The 16,903-nt window shown below is 43.8% G+C and overlaps 1 protein-coding gene across 3 annotated transcripts in view; it reads right to left on the reverse strand.

Moving 5' to 3' along the window:
- The window catches only part of zbtb46 (zinc finger and BTB domain containing 46), a 59,738-nt gene continuing 42,835 nt past the window's right edge, over nucleotides 1-16,903 (reverse strand). For 2 of the 3 annotated variants that reach the window (XM_028583818.1, XM_028583817.1), the window contains exons 4-6: nucleotides 14,707-14,988; nucleotides 1,072-1,247; nucleotides 1-970 (exon numbers count right to left, since the gene is read on the reverse strand). In XM_028583818.1, coding sequence (XP_028439619.1) covers nucleotides 530-970; nucleotides 1,072-1,247; nucleotides 14,707-14,988 — 899 coding nt within the window. In that variant the 3' untranslated portion in view covers nucleotides 1-529. Of the gene's footprint in view, nucleotides 971-1,071; nucleotides 1,248-5,046; nucleotides 6,107-6,221; nucleotides 6,265-7,726; nucleotides 8,077-14,706; nucleotides 14,989-16,903 lie in introns of those variants that run through there. The other variant, XM_028583819.1, reaches the window with a different exon arrangement.

Consider the following 16,903-nt stretch of genomic DNA (forward strand, 5'->3'; position numbering starts at 1 on the left):
TTTTCCCTACACTGTCAGTGATCCTTGGTTTCCATGATGATTGTGATGGCAAACATACAAAGTTGCAGTCTAGCATTGGCCATGTCCTTGGCAGCGTCCTCGTTGATTTCTGTTGTTACAGAGTAGAAAACTACTGGACTCTGGCCTGAACCCTCAAGAAAAAGAAACACAAAAACACTGCATCAGAAGTAAAGGAGGTAAGCAGAAAAAGCCTTGCACTCGAGCCATCTCTTGACCACTCTTCTACTATGGCAGTCAAGGTTGAGAATAGCCTAAGTAAGTGTGTGTGTGTGTGTGTGTGTGTGTGTGTGTGTGTGTGTGTGTGTGTGTGTGTGTGTGCGTGCATTTGAGTGTGTTACTCATGATGGTTCTAGATCATTGTCGCGCATCACCCTACAGCATTTCCATTCAAAGGAAGGCCTGCCCACGGTGGGACGAATGGGTAAAGATAGCAGAGGATTCTGCCTGAGAGATCACAAGAGATCTTTAGAGATTGGTTGACGAGCCGCTGATAGGTGTCTGACAGATTCTAGGAGATCCAGGTGAAGTCCCTCTCGCTCCCGTTCTGTTGCTCCCCCTCCTGTGCCGAGGAGTCGCTCTCCTCCTTCTCATTGTCCAGTGCTCCGTGTGCCTCGGAGGTCATCCCCGAGTCCTTCCACTTCCCTCTTTCATCCTCCCCTTCTCCCATCATCTCTCCGTCCCCTTCGACCATCATCTCCTCCTCCCCCTCTCCGTCACCGTCGCACTCCGCCTGGTCATCGTGGAAACGGTCGCCGGGATACAGCTCCTCCTCCGGAGAGATGTCTCCTCCCACCTCCCCGTGGTGGTCCAGCAGCGCGGCCATGCCCCGGCCAGAGCAGTCGGCGCAGACGCCGTGACGCCTCGAGCCGTGTTTGATTCCGACGCTGGCTGCTGACATGAAGACCCGGCTGCACACTTTACACACATACTTCTTGTCTTTGCTGTGGACCTGTTGGACAGAAACACACAATTCAACATAAAAACTATGTATTTACACTTTGGTAGCCTATATGGTGCGATTTACTGCCCCCTACTGGTAATCGCCCTCACCAGTGTGTGCCTCTTCATGTGCTCCCTTCTGGTGAACTTCTTGCCACAGATTTCACAGGGGTAGGGCCTCTCGCCAGTGTGAGAGCGCATGTGCCTCTTTAGGATGCACTGGTGCATAGCGGAGAAACTGCAGTAGGGGCACTTGAACTTTTTACGGATCACTGTGAAGTCATTCACTGTGTGGACACAAGGAGGGAGAAAAAGAAGGCATACAAGATTAGTTTTGAATCAAGCTCTTTTGAATAAACCAAAAACATCACTTTTCAGTTATTATATTTAATTAGCGCCATGGTCTAGAAATGTACCATCAATTCCCATGGCCACCCCAATCCCAGTCAAAGCTACAGTTGCCCTGGCAACAGCTCTTCCTCCATACTAAAGCAATAAAGAGATCCTATAAACACGACACACAACATTCAGTCTGCCTTAGTTGCTCTAGAGGGTCTCTGCTATGGACAGCAAAACACAGACAGAAAGACAAACACAGACAATGACAAGAAGGTTGAGGGTTGGGAAATAAAATCACACACACAAAGGGAGACTTCAGCAAAGAAATAAAAATAAAAACTAATGTTAATACCATGTCCCAATCTTGTGTAAAGGTCTGGTAAACCAATTATCTCAAGGTCTTGACTTAAATGGTTGTTAAGCCAGGTGAAGGGCATCCAAGTAAATGGATTGTGTGTGTGTGTGTGCGTGCGTGTGTGTGTGTGTGTGTGAGAGAGAGAGAAACTTTGCAGTCAAGGCATACAGTGTATGACCATGAAAGATCAGGACAGAATTTATGAGAACACAAGCACAACACAACTACTGTACATAGAGGAGGGGTCAACCACACAGTTCAGGTTTATAAGCTTTAAAGCGATACAATATAATTACCTCCATCTGCAAATCGACTTCTGCTCTGATTAAACACTCGACAGCACAAAACATGTACAAGTACACATCAACTGCACAACAGATTTGAACATCTTATTCACTTTTTTTTTTTTTAGAACGGCAAGTTAAAAATGCAAAGAAAAAAGAAAGGATTACTAGTGATTGTGTGAATGATGTGCACGACACACAGATAAAAACTACGAAGAGGATTAAACATTTTCATCATAGTTTAATTACAGCACAAAAACTACAAACAGAATATAATTCCGTTTTGAAAAATACATATCTTTGTACAGTGCATGGGGGGGGGTTAAGGAGGAAATTATATATTCTAAAATGAAATATCTTTCAACATTTACAATAACACATATTCACTCATCTCAAGAATTGCAAACAGCCGTACAGTATTTGTCGTTTCTCCTGAATGGCTGGCTCTGCAGAGTTCCTGATTAGTTGCTAACTTCTCGGAGCCTGCCAGTCTGTTTCAGCTGCTGGCTAGAACCAAGTGTTACCTGAGAGACGGACTTTAGTATGAGAAAGGATTTGGCATTTGGGTGTTCCCTGTGTACAGGTAAGGGGGCATATTCCCAATAGACCCAAGTTCTGCTTTTACTGAACACATAGAAATTACAGTTCTATGTGTTGGAGTGACTGTGGAATATTAGAGGGAAACACAGGTGGCTGTCTTCCCTTTGGGTATGTACTACTCACAGTATGGGTGTACACACAATGCACCTTCATAACTGGGCTGCATCAGGAAAATATCTTGGTTTATAGTTGCAGGCCTGAATGTTTGGCAGAAATGGGTGTGAATTTATATTAGCAATGATTTTGAAGTCAGTGCTCATGCTGATTACAATATCTTCGCAGCTCTGCAACACACTCACCATCTCCCTTATTCCTCTCCTGAATTGTCCCCATTTGTCTCACACTGTTATCTGTCTGCAGCAGTGACATCACTAAACTCATCTGGTTTAAGGGTCATCTGCCCCTCGGTCCCCACTTCCTCTTCAGATGAAGAGGTCAGGGGTTAAGAAGGGCCGGACCAATTACTATCCAGCTCCAGCCAAAAGAAGACTTACAGATCTGGGACAGAGGAGAGGGAAAGAAAGAGAGAAAATGACACCACCCAACCCCCATCAGAGCTGCTACTGGTCTATTGTTTAGCTGGCTTTGTCTGGTTTGACACATCCCCTCCATCTGCACTGATCTGACAGCACTGACTGAAGGTAATCATGTCAGAGTGATGAGATGACAAGCTACGTGTTCAGTGGGGATGGTGATACAATGACTTTGTTTTGCTTTGAGTTTCAGTTTAAAGAAAAGTAACCACAGTGTTTAAAAAAATAGATAAATAATAATGTTCCTTTACATTTTATGTTATTTTGAGGAACACTACCACTGGCAATAGAAACAATCTGATCTTGGTTTTAATTCTAGTCTCATGCAATTCTACAAAGTTCCTGCAGGTGGTGTGGTTGTGTGGGCTGTGAGCCACAGTAAAGCCTGAGTGTCTGTGTGCCCATAATGCAGAGATGGACACAAAGATAAAGATCTCTCTGCCTAAAAAGGAGAGAAGAGTTTAGTCAGCCTGGTGACTGGCGACAGAGAGCCAGACAAGTGGTTTAGGTCAGGGAGGCGGAAAGACGCCCCCCCCCCCGTCTCTCGACTCAGCACCACAACAGAAAAGTTATTCACCTGTTATTGGTTCCAATCAGTGCACACTCAAACTATTCACAAACCTAAAGGTTACTTAAAAATCTATTCTACTTATAATTTCAGTCAGTTGTTGTTTAAACCGATCGGCTTTGCATAGCAACTGTGCATTGTTTACATGTAAGCTGTCACTTCATAGTAAAAAAATAATAACATAATATTTAACAAGTTATAAAAAAAAGAGTAGTCCCTAGGTATTTTTAAAAATGTCAACAGATACTTGATTTAAAGGTCCAATATGTAATATTTGTACTGTAATAAATCCAAAAATGACACCAATGCCTCATCAGATATTAAGGAAACATGTTAAACTGAAATACTATCTTTTCTGACAACAATGCTAATGTCAGTATTTTTTCTTTTTGAAATTTACATTCTGTGACGGAATTTATGTTTATGTTTTGATCTGTGTGTTGTTATCAACGGCCCAGTTTGACAGGCAGGCCGGGTTGCCAGATATACCTGTAAAAACGTAAACCCAGCGCGCTACAGCTGTAACGTTAGTACAGCCATGAAAGCAGCAAACAAACGAACAGGATCAACGGAGATAGATTCTACATGACATTAAAAAAAAGAAAACAGCATGTTTCTAACAATTGCGTGACCAGAGACGTAACAACCCCCCGGTAAATATTGGAGATGTATTTGAAAGATGGAGACAGCTTAGAGCCCAAAAGGACGCAGAGTTGGCTTATTTTCTCCTGAACAGGTAAGCATTAGCTTCAGGCTAATTTATCACAGCTAGGATGGGCATTTTTTGTCATTTCAACATTTGTGTACTCACATTGAATTATATAGCTAGAGTACCCGAGTTGGTTACTCGCAAAAACAATTGAGACATAGCCAGTAAAGTGATCCCGACTGGTCCTGGCTAACGCCGCCATGCTAACCCTGCTAACTGTTAATGTTACCGGGAGGACCAGGCAAGCAGCCCATGGCTGTTTACAGCGTGTAGCCTCTTCAGCGGCTGGAGCCGACAACGGTGAGTTATTTTAAACCACGGGAGGGGGGCTGTAAATCGGAAAGAGAGGACTGTGAGTTTGCAGTGTGTTTAGCGATTGTTGCCGTAATTCTAAGCCAATGAAGTGTGTTCCGACGGCAAGGTAGTGGTATTTTTAGCGTTTCGTATTGTAATTCTAAGCCGAGGAAGTGTGCCTGACTGGCGTGTGGAGAGGACAGTGAGGTTGTTGTGTTTTTAGCGGTTCATACTGTAATTTTAAGCCCGAAAAAGTGTGTCTGTCAGTTGGTTACAGAGCTCCGCGTGAGCACGGGCTTTTATGACTGTCAATATAGCCAGCATCTACCGTTAGCTACTCCGCTGTGCTGTGGAGTAACGTCTGGCTATGCGAGAAAAGCGTCTAGCAACATTGTTGTGAATGCTGCGGTCTCAGCCTGGCAACCCCCGTGAACTTCGAGTTTGGGCAGGAGGGGGCGGGGGAGACGACTATCCAGTATTTTGGATTGGTAGTACAGTAACTATTTTAACCGCTAGCTGCCAGTATTACATACAATATTACATATTGCACCTTTAAAAGGAATTCTTCCCTTGTCAGTGCAATAACGCCACAGAGCATTTTGGCATGAACGATACACTGCTAGCTGATAGGAATGATTATGTGTACATAAGCATGCGGCCTGCATCAATTTTCCAAATTGATACTGAGATCATGATTGTCAACTTTCATCTCTTGAGAAAGCCGCCACAGTGAATCTATAACCCCACCCTGACAAATTTCCATCCCAGCGCCTCTTCCCAGCATATCTCCTGGCACAGACCCCACCTGGCAGCACACTTTAACATGTGTAGACAGGTTTTTCTGGGTGCTAAAAGCCTTGGCACAGGCAGGGCAGGTGTGCCCTCTCTCTTTGGAGTGCACAGAGGACAGGTGCCTGTGCAGGTCTGTGCGGTCTCTAAAGTTTTTCAGACAGTACACACACTGCATCAGCTTCTTCTTAAAGTGGATGGTCTTTTCGTGTCGGTCAGCGTTGGATTTGAGGGTGAAGCTGGCGGGGCACTGGGAGCAGAGGTAGCGCGCCGGCACAAGCTCTTCCACTGCAGGGCGATAAAGGGACTGGTCGAAGTGGGCAGGCTGGGATTGTGGCTGGTGATGGGGCTGGGTAGGTTGGTGGTACGGACCGTGTATGCTCGGCCAGTCCAGAGACAAGGCCATCAGAGACAGGGTGTGGCGGTACTCGTGTTCCCTGAGGTGCTCCAGGCTGCTGAACAGCCGTTTGCACAGGGAGCAGGCAAACCCCTGTGAGGGCCAGGCACCGGGCTCTGGCAGGACTCTTTTCCCTGACCCAACCTCTTCGTCCAGCACCATCAGCCCTTTAGTTCCTCTGCCAACCACTGACACTGACGCAGGCACAGTCAAGCCACCAGCACAGCTCTCATCGCCCATCTGATCCCTCTCGACAGGAGACTGGTCACCTTCCAAGGCTGAGATAGCGAGATGAAAAGTGAGAGGAAAAGTGAGAGAGAAAGATAAAAGGTACAAACTCTCTCTTAAGTTATATCAACATGACATGCTTCAATTTTAAAGCCTAAACCATACCTGTGGTGTTCTCTTTCATGTCTTCTTTGTCTTTTACACCCTCCTGTAAGCACAAAACATCCCGTTATGTCACACACACACATGTATTTGGTCTGTATGGATTGTTGTGTGGGCATGCAGGAGGCAGGCAGGTGAGACAAGCTGTGAAGACAAACTTTTTTTCACACGTGAGAAACACAGAAACAAAGACATGAAAACAGAAATGTAAAAAAAGAAGAGACAAGACAAGAGAAACACAGATTAGAATGACTTAAAGACATAGAAGAATTGTTAGAAATTAGCAAGCAAACAGAAAAAGTCTTATGAATAGCTGACAGTTCCTGTAAGCAACAGCCATCCTATGAGACACAGAATGAGCAGTTAGGTTGATCTACAGTATTAATAATACTATCTGCCTGATACAGCAAGGTGCACCAAAACACCTCCCCCTTGTCTTTTCTCTCATCTACATCCCATCGAAACTCTATCCTTTCTCCATCTACTCAATGCTCCTGCCATTCCTTCACCCCAACCCATTTTTCCTCAGCCCCTACACTCCTCCTCCTCCTCCTCCTCCTCCTCCTCCTCCTCCTCCTCCTCCTCCTCCTCTCTGAGAACAGAACACCATGCACTGGGCAAACAGATGGCTTGTTTGGAGGCAGGTCCACTGAAATCAAATGCTGCTCCTAAAACGCTCACCCGCGCACACAGCGTACACACACAGACTGGCACAAAACTCACATCCACACATGCTCATACTGCCATGCTCACACACACACACGCCCACACACACACACACACACACACACACACACACACACACACACACACACACACACACACACACACACACACACACACACACACACACACATACCAAACAGAACAAACAATTTCCTGGGCTGCGAGAGCAAACCTCTCATTGTCTACTTGTATTGATTCTACTCAGTCTCATCTCACTACCTTGCCTGTTATCTGCCATCTCAAAGCACACGCTGCCATTGTGACAACATGTGTCATCTCTAATGTAACCACTCTAAACTACATTACCGCTCATGCTGACCAAAGACTCTTGGCTTAAAAGGTGAATTTGGGTCTGGCTATATTGAAAGAAAAGATGTGAAAAAATAAGATAAGACTGAAGAATTGGAAATCTGAAAGGAAGAAAAAGCAAAGAAAGCAAACAGAAAAGAAAGACAAACAAAATAAAACCGTGTAGCAGGAAATATGCCAGATTCCACACAAAGAGTGAGATACAGAGAGGGGTTGAGGGATGCTGTGTAAAAAAATGCTGTGTAAAAAAATAACCCACACTCCTCATAAAGATCCACAACCCCACCACTTCACGTCAAGTCCCTTTCTATTCTCTGTCACCTCAACCCCCCTCAGTGTGTTTGCAGAAACAGGGTGAAGCTGCCCCCTGGATGCTCATCTCCACTCACTCTCACAAACTTTTATCTGACTGGAGAAGCGGTACCCAGAGAGCAGCCTTTGCCCTGGAGCTGAGCCAGGCTCTGTGTGCTTACCTCAGGCAAGGTGGAGGGCTCTGGGCCCCCGCCGGCCTCTTCCACTTCCATGTCCAACCCTTCTGAGCGCAGCGGGGGTGCCCCGGCCCGCAGACCGGGGGCCTCCAGGGGCCGAGGCTCAGAGGGGTGCAGTGGTGTGGGCGGAGTGGGTGGGAAGTATGCTGATGATGATGATGATGATGATGATGATGATGGCGGTAGTGTCGGTGGTGTTGGTGGAAGATGAGGAGGAAGAAGAGGAAGAAGTGGAAGAGGAGGAAGAGGAGAGGAGCCAGCCCCCTGTTTGTTATGAATAGTGGCCCCCGTGGCCCCTGGCCGGAGCGTGCTGCAGTAGTTGTTGGAGCGGAGCCCTGAGGAGCACAGGAAACGAGTCTCACCCACCCACTCACGTACAACTGCAACTCTGCTAGCAGCTGGCCACCAGAACACAACGGGAGAGAGTGGGCAGGGGGGCACACAGAGGCTGCCAGTGCTACACTATCAAACACTATGGAGAGGGGGAGGAAGAAAAACTCTGAAGTTTCACTTTCCACCAGCCGAGGGGAAAGGGTTAGGGCTTCTCTTCTCTCTTTCTCTCTCGGTTACTTTCGCTCCTCTGCTCTCCTTCTCCTTCCACCCACATGCGTGCACAGAGGATGGCAGCGTGTGTGTGTTCATTGAGTGAGTGTGCATGTGCTGTGTGAGCGAGTAAAATGCATATATGGAGAGGGCTTGAGGATCCTCTGTAGCGTGGAGGGAGATTGTTTTGGAGAGAAGCCATCTTGCAGCTCAAGTGAAGACTTTTTGTACACACAGGGTAAAGGACGGCTATATCAACCATGTAAGATGTTTACCAGCAACAAGTTAAGGCACACTGGATGAAGAATTTCATATCTCGACTCTTAAAGAGCCTTTAGCTCTCTATAACTATTCACACTGAAGCTTTTTCTGCTACATTAATATTACCATTAGCTGGTACTGAGAGCGCCTCTCGTTTTCTCATAGTGCATATTAATCAAAGTGTAATGTGTTGCAGGTCATTCTGGATTGTGTGTGTGCGTATACGAATACATGCGAGTGTGGGCAGCGTTTTGGGGAATGTCTCCAGAGTTATGCAGTGGGTTAGCCATTCATTGCCCTCCTCTGCACAATGGACAGAATCACACAACCATGATGCTCGAACGTGGACGGATTCCTGGAATGTTAAACTACCGCACCCGACACTCCCCACTCCCACTTACTGAGAACACACAGAAATGCTTAACTCCCCATCTCCTCTTCCCCATCTCCGGCAGCGACGGGAGGAACAACATTAAAAGGGAGGAAGAATGGGAGACGGAGAGTAAAGAGATGAGCTACAGGTGAGAGGGAGCAGCTCATTAACAAATGGTGTTCTGGCACCAGCCACTTCTTAGGAAAGGACTATCATGGAATATCAAAACATCAGGACAGTTTTCTTTCCCTTTTATTGTCCTAATGATGAAGTAAAGCAAATCTGAATTTGCATTCATGATTTCTGGGAAATTGCCAGCAGTTCCAAAAAGGTTTAGTGGATTAGGTGACCTTAAATGGGAAATATCACCACTACCAGATTGAAAGTTGTTACTCCTGCATTGATATCTACCTTTACATTGAGCCTTACTATGCTTCCTTTCCTCTTGTGTTTAAAAAGGGATGCAGAGGGTATGGTGTTGCTATATAGGATCCCCATTTTGCACCATTTGTGTCACAATCATAAATACAAATCATAAAAACCTCCAGAGAGGCTATGAAGCCACTAGGAGCTACTGTACAAGGTGAGTACATTTTCAAAAGTAGATGTGAAGTGATGAGAGCAGGCAGTGGAAAGAAAAGTTCAATAATGTCAGTATGATCCCTATAGTTAATTGGATGTTCTTTACAGCTGGTACGCGGTGGCAGTGAGGACAGGTGTGCAGGGATGGTCTGGCAAAATCCATTGTCTGGCATTGATTGTCTGATGCACAACAGGGGTACCGGGGCCAAATCCCAATGATCTTAATTGGAATCAGGAGGCTGATTGACATACAGACTGGCCCCACTGTATTGGCATTCCACATGCTAGGAGGATGTAGTCCGTGTGGCCCATGCAAAGGATGGCAAAGAAAGGAGCTGTGCATTTGAATCTCAGGCGCTGTCAACAAGGTGATGGTTTAAATTGCTAAATGTAAAGAGGTAGAAGTTTTCAGTGGTTAAACTGTAGGACACTGATTCTGGATTTGATTTTGGATGTATGAATCTTTAGGAGAAGTATGTTTTATTAAACAACCAATTATATAGAGAAGAGAGAGAGGAAGAGGAATGTAGGGGGGAGACAGAAACTCTGTGTCAAGGCCTTTTGCTGATATTCACTGGTCTCTCTTCAATTGGGCCAGGTGACCTTGCTCTACCTCCTCTCTGCCTAGATCAATACTTTCCCAGGATTTTAAACCAACATACTTTGATGCTCCACAGAGGAAGAAAAAGAGGGGGAAAGATATAGGAGTGAGACAAATAAGGAGGAACTGCAGGAGCCGGCAGAAGGGGAGGGAGTGAGGGAGAGTGTGAGGGATGAGTGTTAAGGAGGGGTGAAGGAGAAATGGATGGAGGGAAGGAGGGAGGGATGGTGTGAGGGGGAGTACAGGAGGAAAAAAAAAGGACAGGAAGGATGTTAAGCAGGGGTGAAGGAGAAGCAAGGAGGAGAACGGGAGGAGGGGGAAAGAGGGCTGAATGGAGGGAGGGAGGCAGGGAGTAGCGATCTGTCAAACCAGGCAGACTTATCCTCCGCCCAGTAATCTGAGGTACAGTGTTTGTTTATTTTCTGTCCTCATTTAGACACAGGGTAAGACCCGAGGAGGGAGGGGAGGTTGGTGGCCATCTCGACAAGCCCATTTCCCCAACCCCTATTGTGTAGTGAATTCAAAATAGGGTTTGGCTTACCAAAAACCTCCCTGAGGTTTCTTTGGTGACAAGTGAAGTACAGTTATAAGACTCATTTAACATGTTTTTTTCTTTCCATGCAGGGAGCTATTGATTAACATTCTTTGAATTCTCCAAATCTCCTGTTCATATAGTAAAGGCTGAGTGTAGCTATAAAGTGTGAGTGTGTATCAAAAAGCCTCTTCTTCTTTTCTCTGGAGCTTGTAAGGCTGTCTATCTGTGCTGTGACAGCATCTAATTCTTCTCTTTAAGCCAACAGAAACATCTCAATCCCACACACTTAACACTTACACAAAAGGGGTGATGTGATGTGACGTGTGTGTACGAGCGCGTATGTGCAACTGCAAATGTGTGTTTTGGTCTATTCAGTCTTGTAGGTGAGTGGGGCTCAACTCAAAAGGCATGACTTGGCTCAGAGTTGTACCCTTCCTTTGCTTTTCTTCCGCTCACAAAGACTGGCAAAACTCTGGACAAAAGATCCAATTACTAGCCAGTAAAAGCAAAGAGACACAAACACACAAGTTGCACACACACATACAAATGTGCCCACGCAGACACGGACTCAAACAAATATACGCTCACACTGGCACACACAGAGATACACACATGTAGACGCTGTTTAACACCCTCACTGGAGGCCAAAAAACTAACTGAACAAAGGAAAAAAATCTCTTGTTAACATTAACAAATTAAGCACAAATAAGGATGTTTATTTATCTAATATTGATGTGGTTAGAATAATAATTACTATAAGATAAAAATGAATATCCTTAATTACTATAAGGTGCTCCACTGCAAATATTTTAATTGCCAAGTATTTTGTGACAAATAAATAAATATTTAAAAATAATAATAATTGGATAGCTAATGACACTGGTCGGCTCTCCCACGTGTGTTTTTTTTTTAAGTTTCTAGGTACTCTTTGTCATACTACCTCTGGTATTGTCTTTGCGCCTCCTCAGCCAACCCTTTTGAGTCTTTGAAAATACTTTCCAATATTCATCTGGATTGAGGGAGTACACATTTAGCGTCATCTGGATTGAGGTAGTGAACATTAGGGGTGCACGACTCAGAAAATTACACAATTCGATTCAAAATTGATTTTCCATTCAAAAACGATTCTTGATTAAAAAAAACGATTCACAGTATGTAAATGTAGTTACTTTTCCCATGTGATTGCAGTAGATATACAATTTAAAAGAAAAGAAAAAACAAATTAAATGTAGTTTGATATTATGTAATATGTCTACATACAAAAATAAAACCTTTTGCAACTAAAAACTAGTTGTGCCAAGCTTTGGCCAGCTTTCAAATTCATTTAATTCAAGTCTAAAATAAAACTGTTAAATAAAAAGAGCTTTTCGTTCAGAGTTCGGTGGGAGTTTAGAGCATTGAAAGATGGTGCGTTGGTTGACTGGCATGTTAGGTACTTTAGGTTTGTTGTTCGTCCACGTCTCTAATGTTAATCTCTGGGTGATGGCGTACCATGCGAGTTCTCAAGTTTGTGGTGTTTCTAAAATACTTAACTTTCGCTTTGCAAAGCCTGCATATAGCATGATTCCTATCAAGTTCCGTCTTCCCATCAAGGTTATAAAAGCCGAAATGTGCCCAAACTCTTGCCTTCAATGAGGATGGAGCAGGTTGAATAATTCTATCTGTGAGGTTTGCCATTGTTTGCGCCAACTTAACTACTTCTACTGCACTCGTTCTTCTTTTGATTAGGACAAGAGTGTCCAGGCGTCAGTGTGAATTTGACGCAGCACCGTCTATGAGAATGGCGAGCTAAACTCATTTCAGGGCAGTAGTATACATGCCATTACAAAACAAAAATAAATAAATATATTAATTGATTTTTGGAATTCTATGAATTGATTTTGAATCAGTAGAGCATGAATCGCGAGACGAATGTGAATCGATTTTGTTGCACACCCCTAGTGAACATTTAGTGTCAGAATTAAACAATGAATCCACTTGCACGAGCAGCTACAGCGTGTTAACCTTGCCCACCCAGCTGTATTCTAAATTTAAACTATAGCTATCCTTAGCTAGGCTCCTTACATGCTTGCTAATAACATTTGAAGAAGTGTGTCTCTGAGATTGACAGCGGCAGATAGACTAACTTATGTTCACTGTGTCCATCAGTGTTTGCATTGCTACTGTTGAAACATGGCAGTGCAACATGGCTGACTCCATGGAAGAAGACTCGCTCCCTATAGATATGAAGGGCTTGTTCTAAGCTAATGAAAACATGATTCTTAGTTTCAGCTGAATATACTCTAATGAAAACATAATTATGAATATTATATTACATTTCTGCCAATAGCTCCTCCTAAATCCTACACACTGCTCATTTAAATGCCTGCAACGCTCTGTAAATATGAAGGGCTCATTCTAAGCTATAAACACAATTTCTAGTTTCAGGTGATTATACATTATACATTTAAGTAAGACATTTTGGCTGATATAACTTATCATAAAATATAAATTATTTTGCTACTTATGTGGTGAGGTATTCAGATATTCAAAGACCAAAGGAAAGTTGTTCGAAGGCTTGTCACACCTGAACATAAAAAATATTTACATGTAGGATGCACACTCATGCATAACCACACAAAAAATAGATTTGATGCTTAAAAAAAAAAAAAAAAGGCTTACATTCCTATGGTTTGTAATCTATTTGATCTCACATGACGTAATATTTCTCTATCATCAGTTTATGTTATACTGGTTATTTTTAGGGACACAATTGTATGAAAATACTCTGTTTTGAAGGTGCTTTCAACAGGATATAAAGGTTTGTGCCATAGTTCAGTAGAGCCAATAATGTCATAGTTTTTTTGCTGAAGTATAGTAAATAAGTAATATCTGAACAGTTGCTGCAGTTCTGTTGTGTTATGTTGCTACTGTGAAATACAGCCATAGACCCATTGATACACACAGAGAACCTGTCACATAAAACCAAACAAATATTTCTCACAAAAGCGAGAGCGATCCCAGCAAAATGTTCTCTCACTGAGTCACAGCTGACTAATCATCACTGGCATTGCCACACAAACTCTTTACACACTCAAGTGGCACCACACACACACACACACACACACACACACACACACACACACACACACACACACACACACACACACGCACACACACGTTCAGCGTTATCCAAAGACAGTGAATGATGAGGGAAAATACTTGCATTTTGTGTATTGTATACCCGAGTTGTAAGCAGAGGTGTCAAGTAACGAAGTACAAATACTTCGTTACCTTACTTAAGTAGAAATTTTGGATATCTATATTTTATATATCTATACTACTCCTTACATTTTAAAAATAGCCTCGTTACTCCTATTTCAGTTCGGCTTGTTTTCATTCCGGCTTGTCATCGTTCAAAAAAACACAGACAAAAAAAATAAAAACATCCGCCATCCGGATAGAGTGAATTTGATTGTGGTTGGATGAGAAGTATAAACATATACCAATCCAACACCCTATTGGTTTGTATTTATTTTTTTGAACAGACAAATACAATTGAACAAGGTGCTTCTTTTTTAGAGAGAGAGAGCGAGAGAGAGCGAGAGAGAGAGAGAGAGAGAGAGAGAGAGAGAGAGAGAGAGAGAGAGAGAGAGAGAGAGAGAGAGAGAGAGAGAGAGAGAGGTCACCTTTTTCAGCCCTTCTGAGTTTGCAGGTATGATTTTAATATAACATTATAGTCATTATGGCCTTTAGAAAAATGTTTTTTGTGGAGGTGGGGTAGTGCACTCTAGGCCCCTGTGGGGCGGGCTAAGCTTTTGTCCTTAATGGCATTTTTTCTTTCCCTTACATTACTTTTACTTTTATATTTTAAGTAGTTTTGAAACCAGTACTTTTACAATTTTACTTGAGTAAAAAGCTTGAGTTGATACTTCAACTTCTACAGAAGTCTTTTCAAACCCTATCTATACTTCTACTTGAGTAATGAATGTGAATACTTTTGACACCTCTGTTTGTAAGTTATAATGAGGTGTGTGGAAGTGTGTGTGTAACAATCAGTGTGAGCAGAGTGTTAGTAAATAGTGACTTACAAGACAGGGAGTGTGCTCCTTTGGGCAGGTACTCAAACAGCAAAGGGTTATCATCTCCCATCATCTCAGCCCGCAGAGACAGCAGGCTGTTCTTACTCATCAGCGCCGCCTTCAGATTGGCTACAGATGAGATTGTTCCACCCACGCCTCCTCCCCCGGCCTCTTCTGATTCGTTGGGACCCATGTAGCTGGGCTCTGTGGTAAGAGGCTCTTCCTGCTTGAGGAAGAAGTCGAGGCGTTCGCCGCGGCTGTCTGAGCTGTTGGGTTCGGTCACGTCTGCCCCTGAAGAGAGATGAAGTAACAGAAGATGGGTGAGGCTCTTCTGTCCTTCTGCAGCCATCACTGATTGACATTACAATGGTTTTTTAAAACAGCGCAAACTGAAACAGGGAAATTCAAGGCGGCAAGGGACAATGCCTCTAAACATTTCGCACAGCAATGTTTTAACTTAATTAGAGGGATTACATGGTTCTCCATAGGCTGAAAATCATGCCACTCCTGGATTTGTCAAATCCTTTCAAAGGGGATAAAAAAAAAAAAAAACTAACATTCTACTTGAACAATTGTCACTTTTTCAATGTAAGGGTTTCATCCGACTGAGCTTAAGTGAAAATACAAAAAAAGAAACACCATATTAAACCCATTCTTTCAAAGCTCTCAGCCGAGTCATCATTTACACCCAGTGTTTTCGGTTGCAACTACCAACACGTCACTGCTCTGAATCATCTCTCTCTCCTCGACTCCCTAACTTACCTCATCATCACCAGTCAACAAAAATACAGGGAGATCATAAAGAGACAGTGAGAGAGAGAAAGGCAGACACAGAAGTGGTATATGTGTGTGCGTTATGTGTGTGCGTTATGTCTGTGTGTTACGTCTGTGCGTGTGTTTTTAGCCGTCAGTGTCGTTGAAAGTGTGTGTAGAGAAGCTGTCAGCAGTAGACATGTCGCTGGAGGTTCCACTGTAGATCTACAAGACTGTCAGACCACACTGCTGACGGCAGCTCCGCTCAACACACACACACACACACACACACACACAAACACGCAAATACGGACACGCAAGCGTGCTTTCATTGCCTCCTAATTGACAATTAACTGATGACAGGTTGCTTTCTCTAACTTAGACAAAAATACACATCACGCACATCACAGGCTTAAAGACTTTGAAAGAAAGTCTTGTCTACACCTAAAACAAACACATACAAGACCTGTGAGTGCTAATACAGACTTGCAAGTTGTGAACGTAATTTTGTGCGATTGTTAGACAGAAACCTTGTGACATCCTAATATTTAGTTCTACCATTCCACAAAGCCCATGCAGTGACAGCTGAAATCACACTTAAAGCTAATAGGAAATAAACAAAGTGAAGACAGGGGTGATGCGGGGGCTCGGAGAACAGAAACGAGTGGAGAAGTGAAGGAGAAAGAAAGGGTAAAAAAATAAAATGGGAGCAAAAGAACAGAAAAGCCCTATTGTCCATTTTAACTACAGTCAGGTAGTGCTAAGTGTTTCCTGTGCAGCCCACAGCTCATCTGCTGCAGGGGGAGTCAAGGTGACAGAGACAGTAGTTTGCTTCCACGTCTGGAATACCTATGGGTATACACACGGCCTACTGGGTCAATGTTGACCACTCACACACACACACACACACACACACACACACACACACACACACACACACACACACACACACACACACTAGTCAGTCATTTTTCATGCTCAGTACAGATAAATGATAGAACAGACAGATCAGATGGATGGATATACAGCACGTTCTGTATGCACGGTTGCACATACACGCTTAGATCTCAAAGGTGTAGTGATACGAGATATTGAGGATGGGGGGTGTACGGGGCATGCCAGATAAGAGTGACATACATACAAAGTAATCAGCGACCATCAAACTACTTGCAGACGCAGAGGGAGATATAAAAAGAGGAGATAAAGTAGGAGGAACGAAGACAGAAAAGAGCACGCACGGACAGATAGAGAAAGAGAGAGGAAGAAAAAAAAAAAAAAGGCAGGGGAGTGTAAAAGCGGGGGTGTCGAGCTGTGGAGGAAGCACAGAAGATACACACAAAACACACACACACGCATCCACACACACCCCCGCCCCAACCCGCGCATACACACACACACGCAAAGTTAATTAAGGAGGGGGTGTAGGGGTTGGCGCAAGGGGCATGAGGTGCAG

This window comes from Perca flavescens, chromosome 7 (genome assembly GCF_004354835.1).
Source record: "Perca flavescens isolate YP-PL-M2 chromosome 7, PFLA_1.0, whole genome shotgun sequence".
Classification (NCBI taxonomy): domain Eukaryota; kingdom Metazoa; phylum Chordata; class Actinopteri; order Perciformes; family Percidae; genus Perca; species Perca flavescens.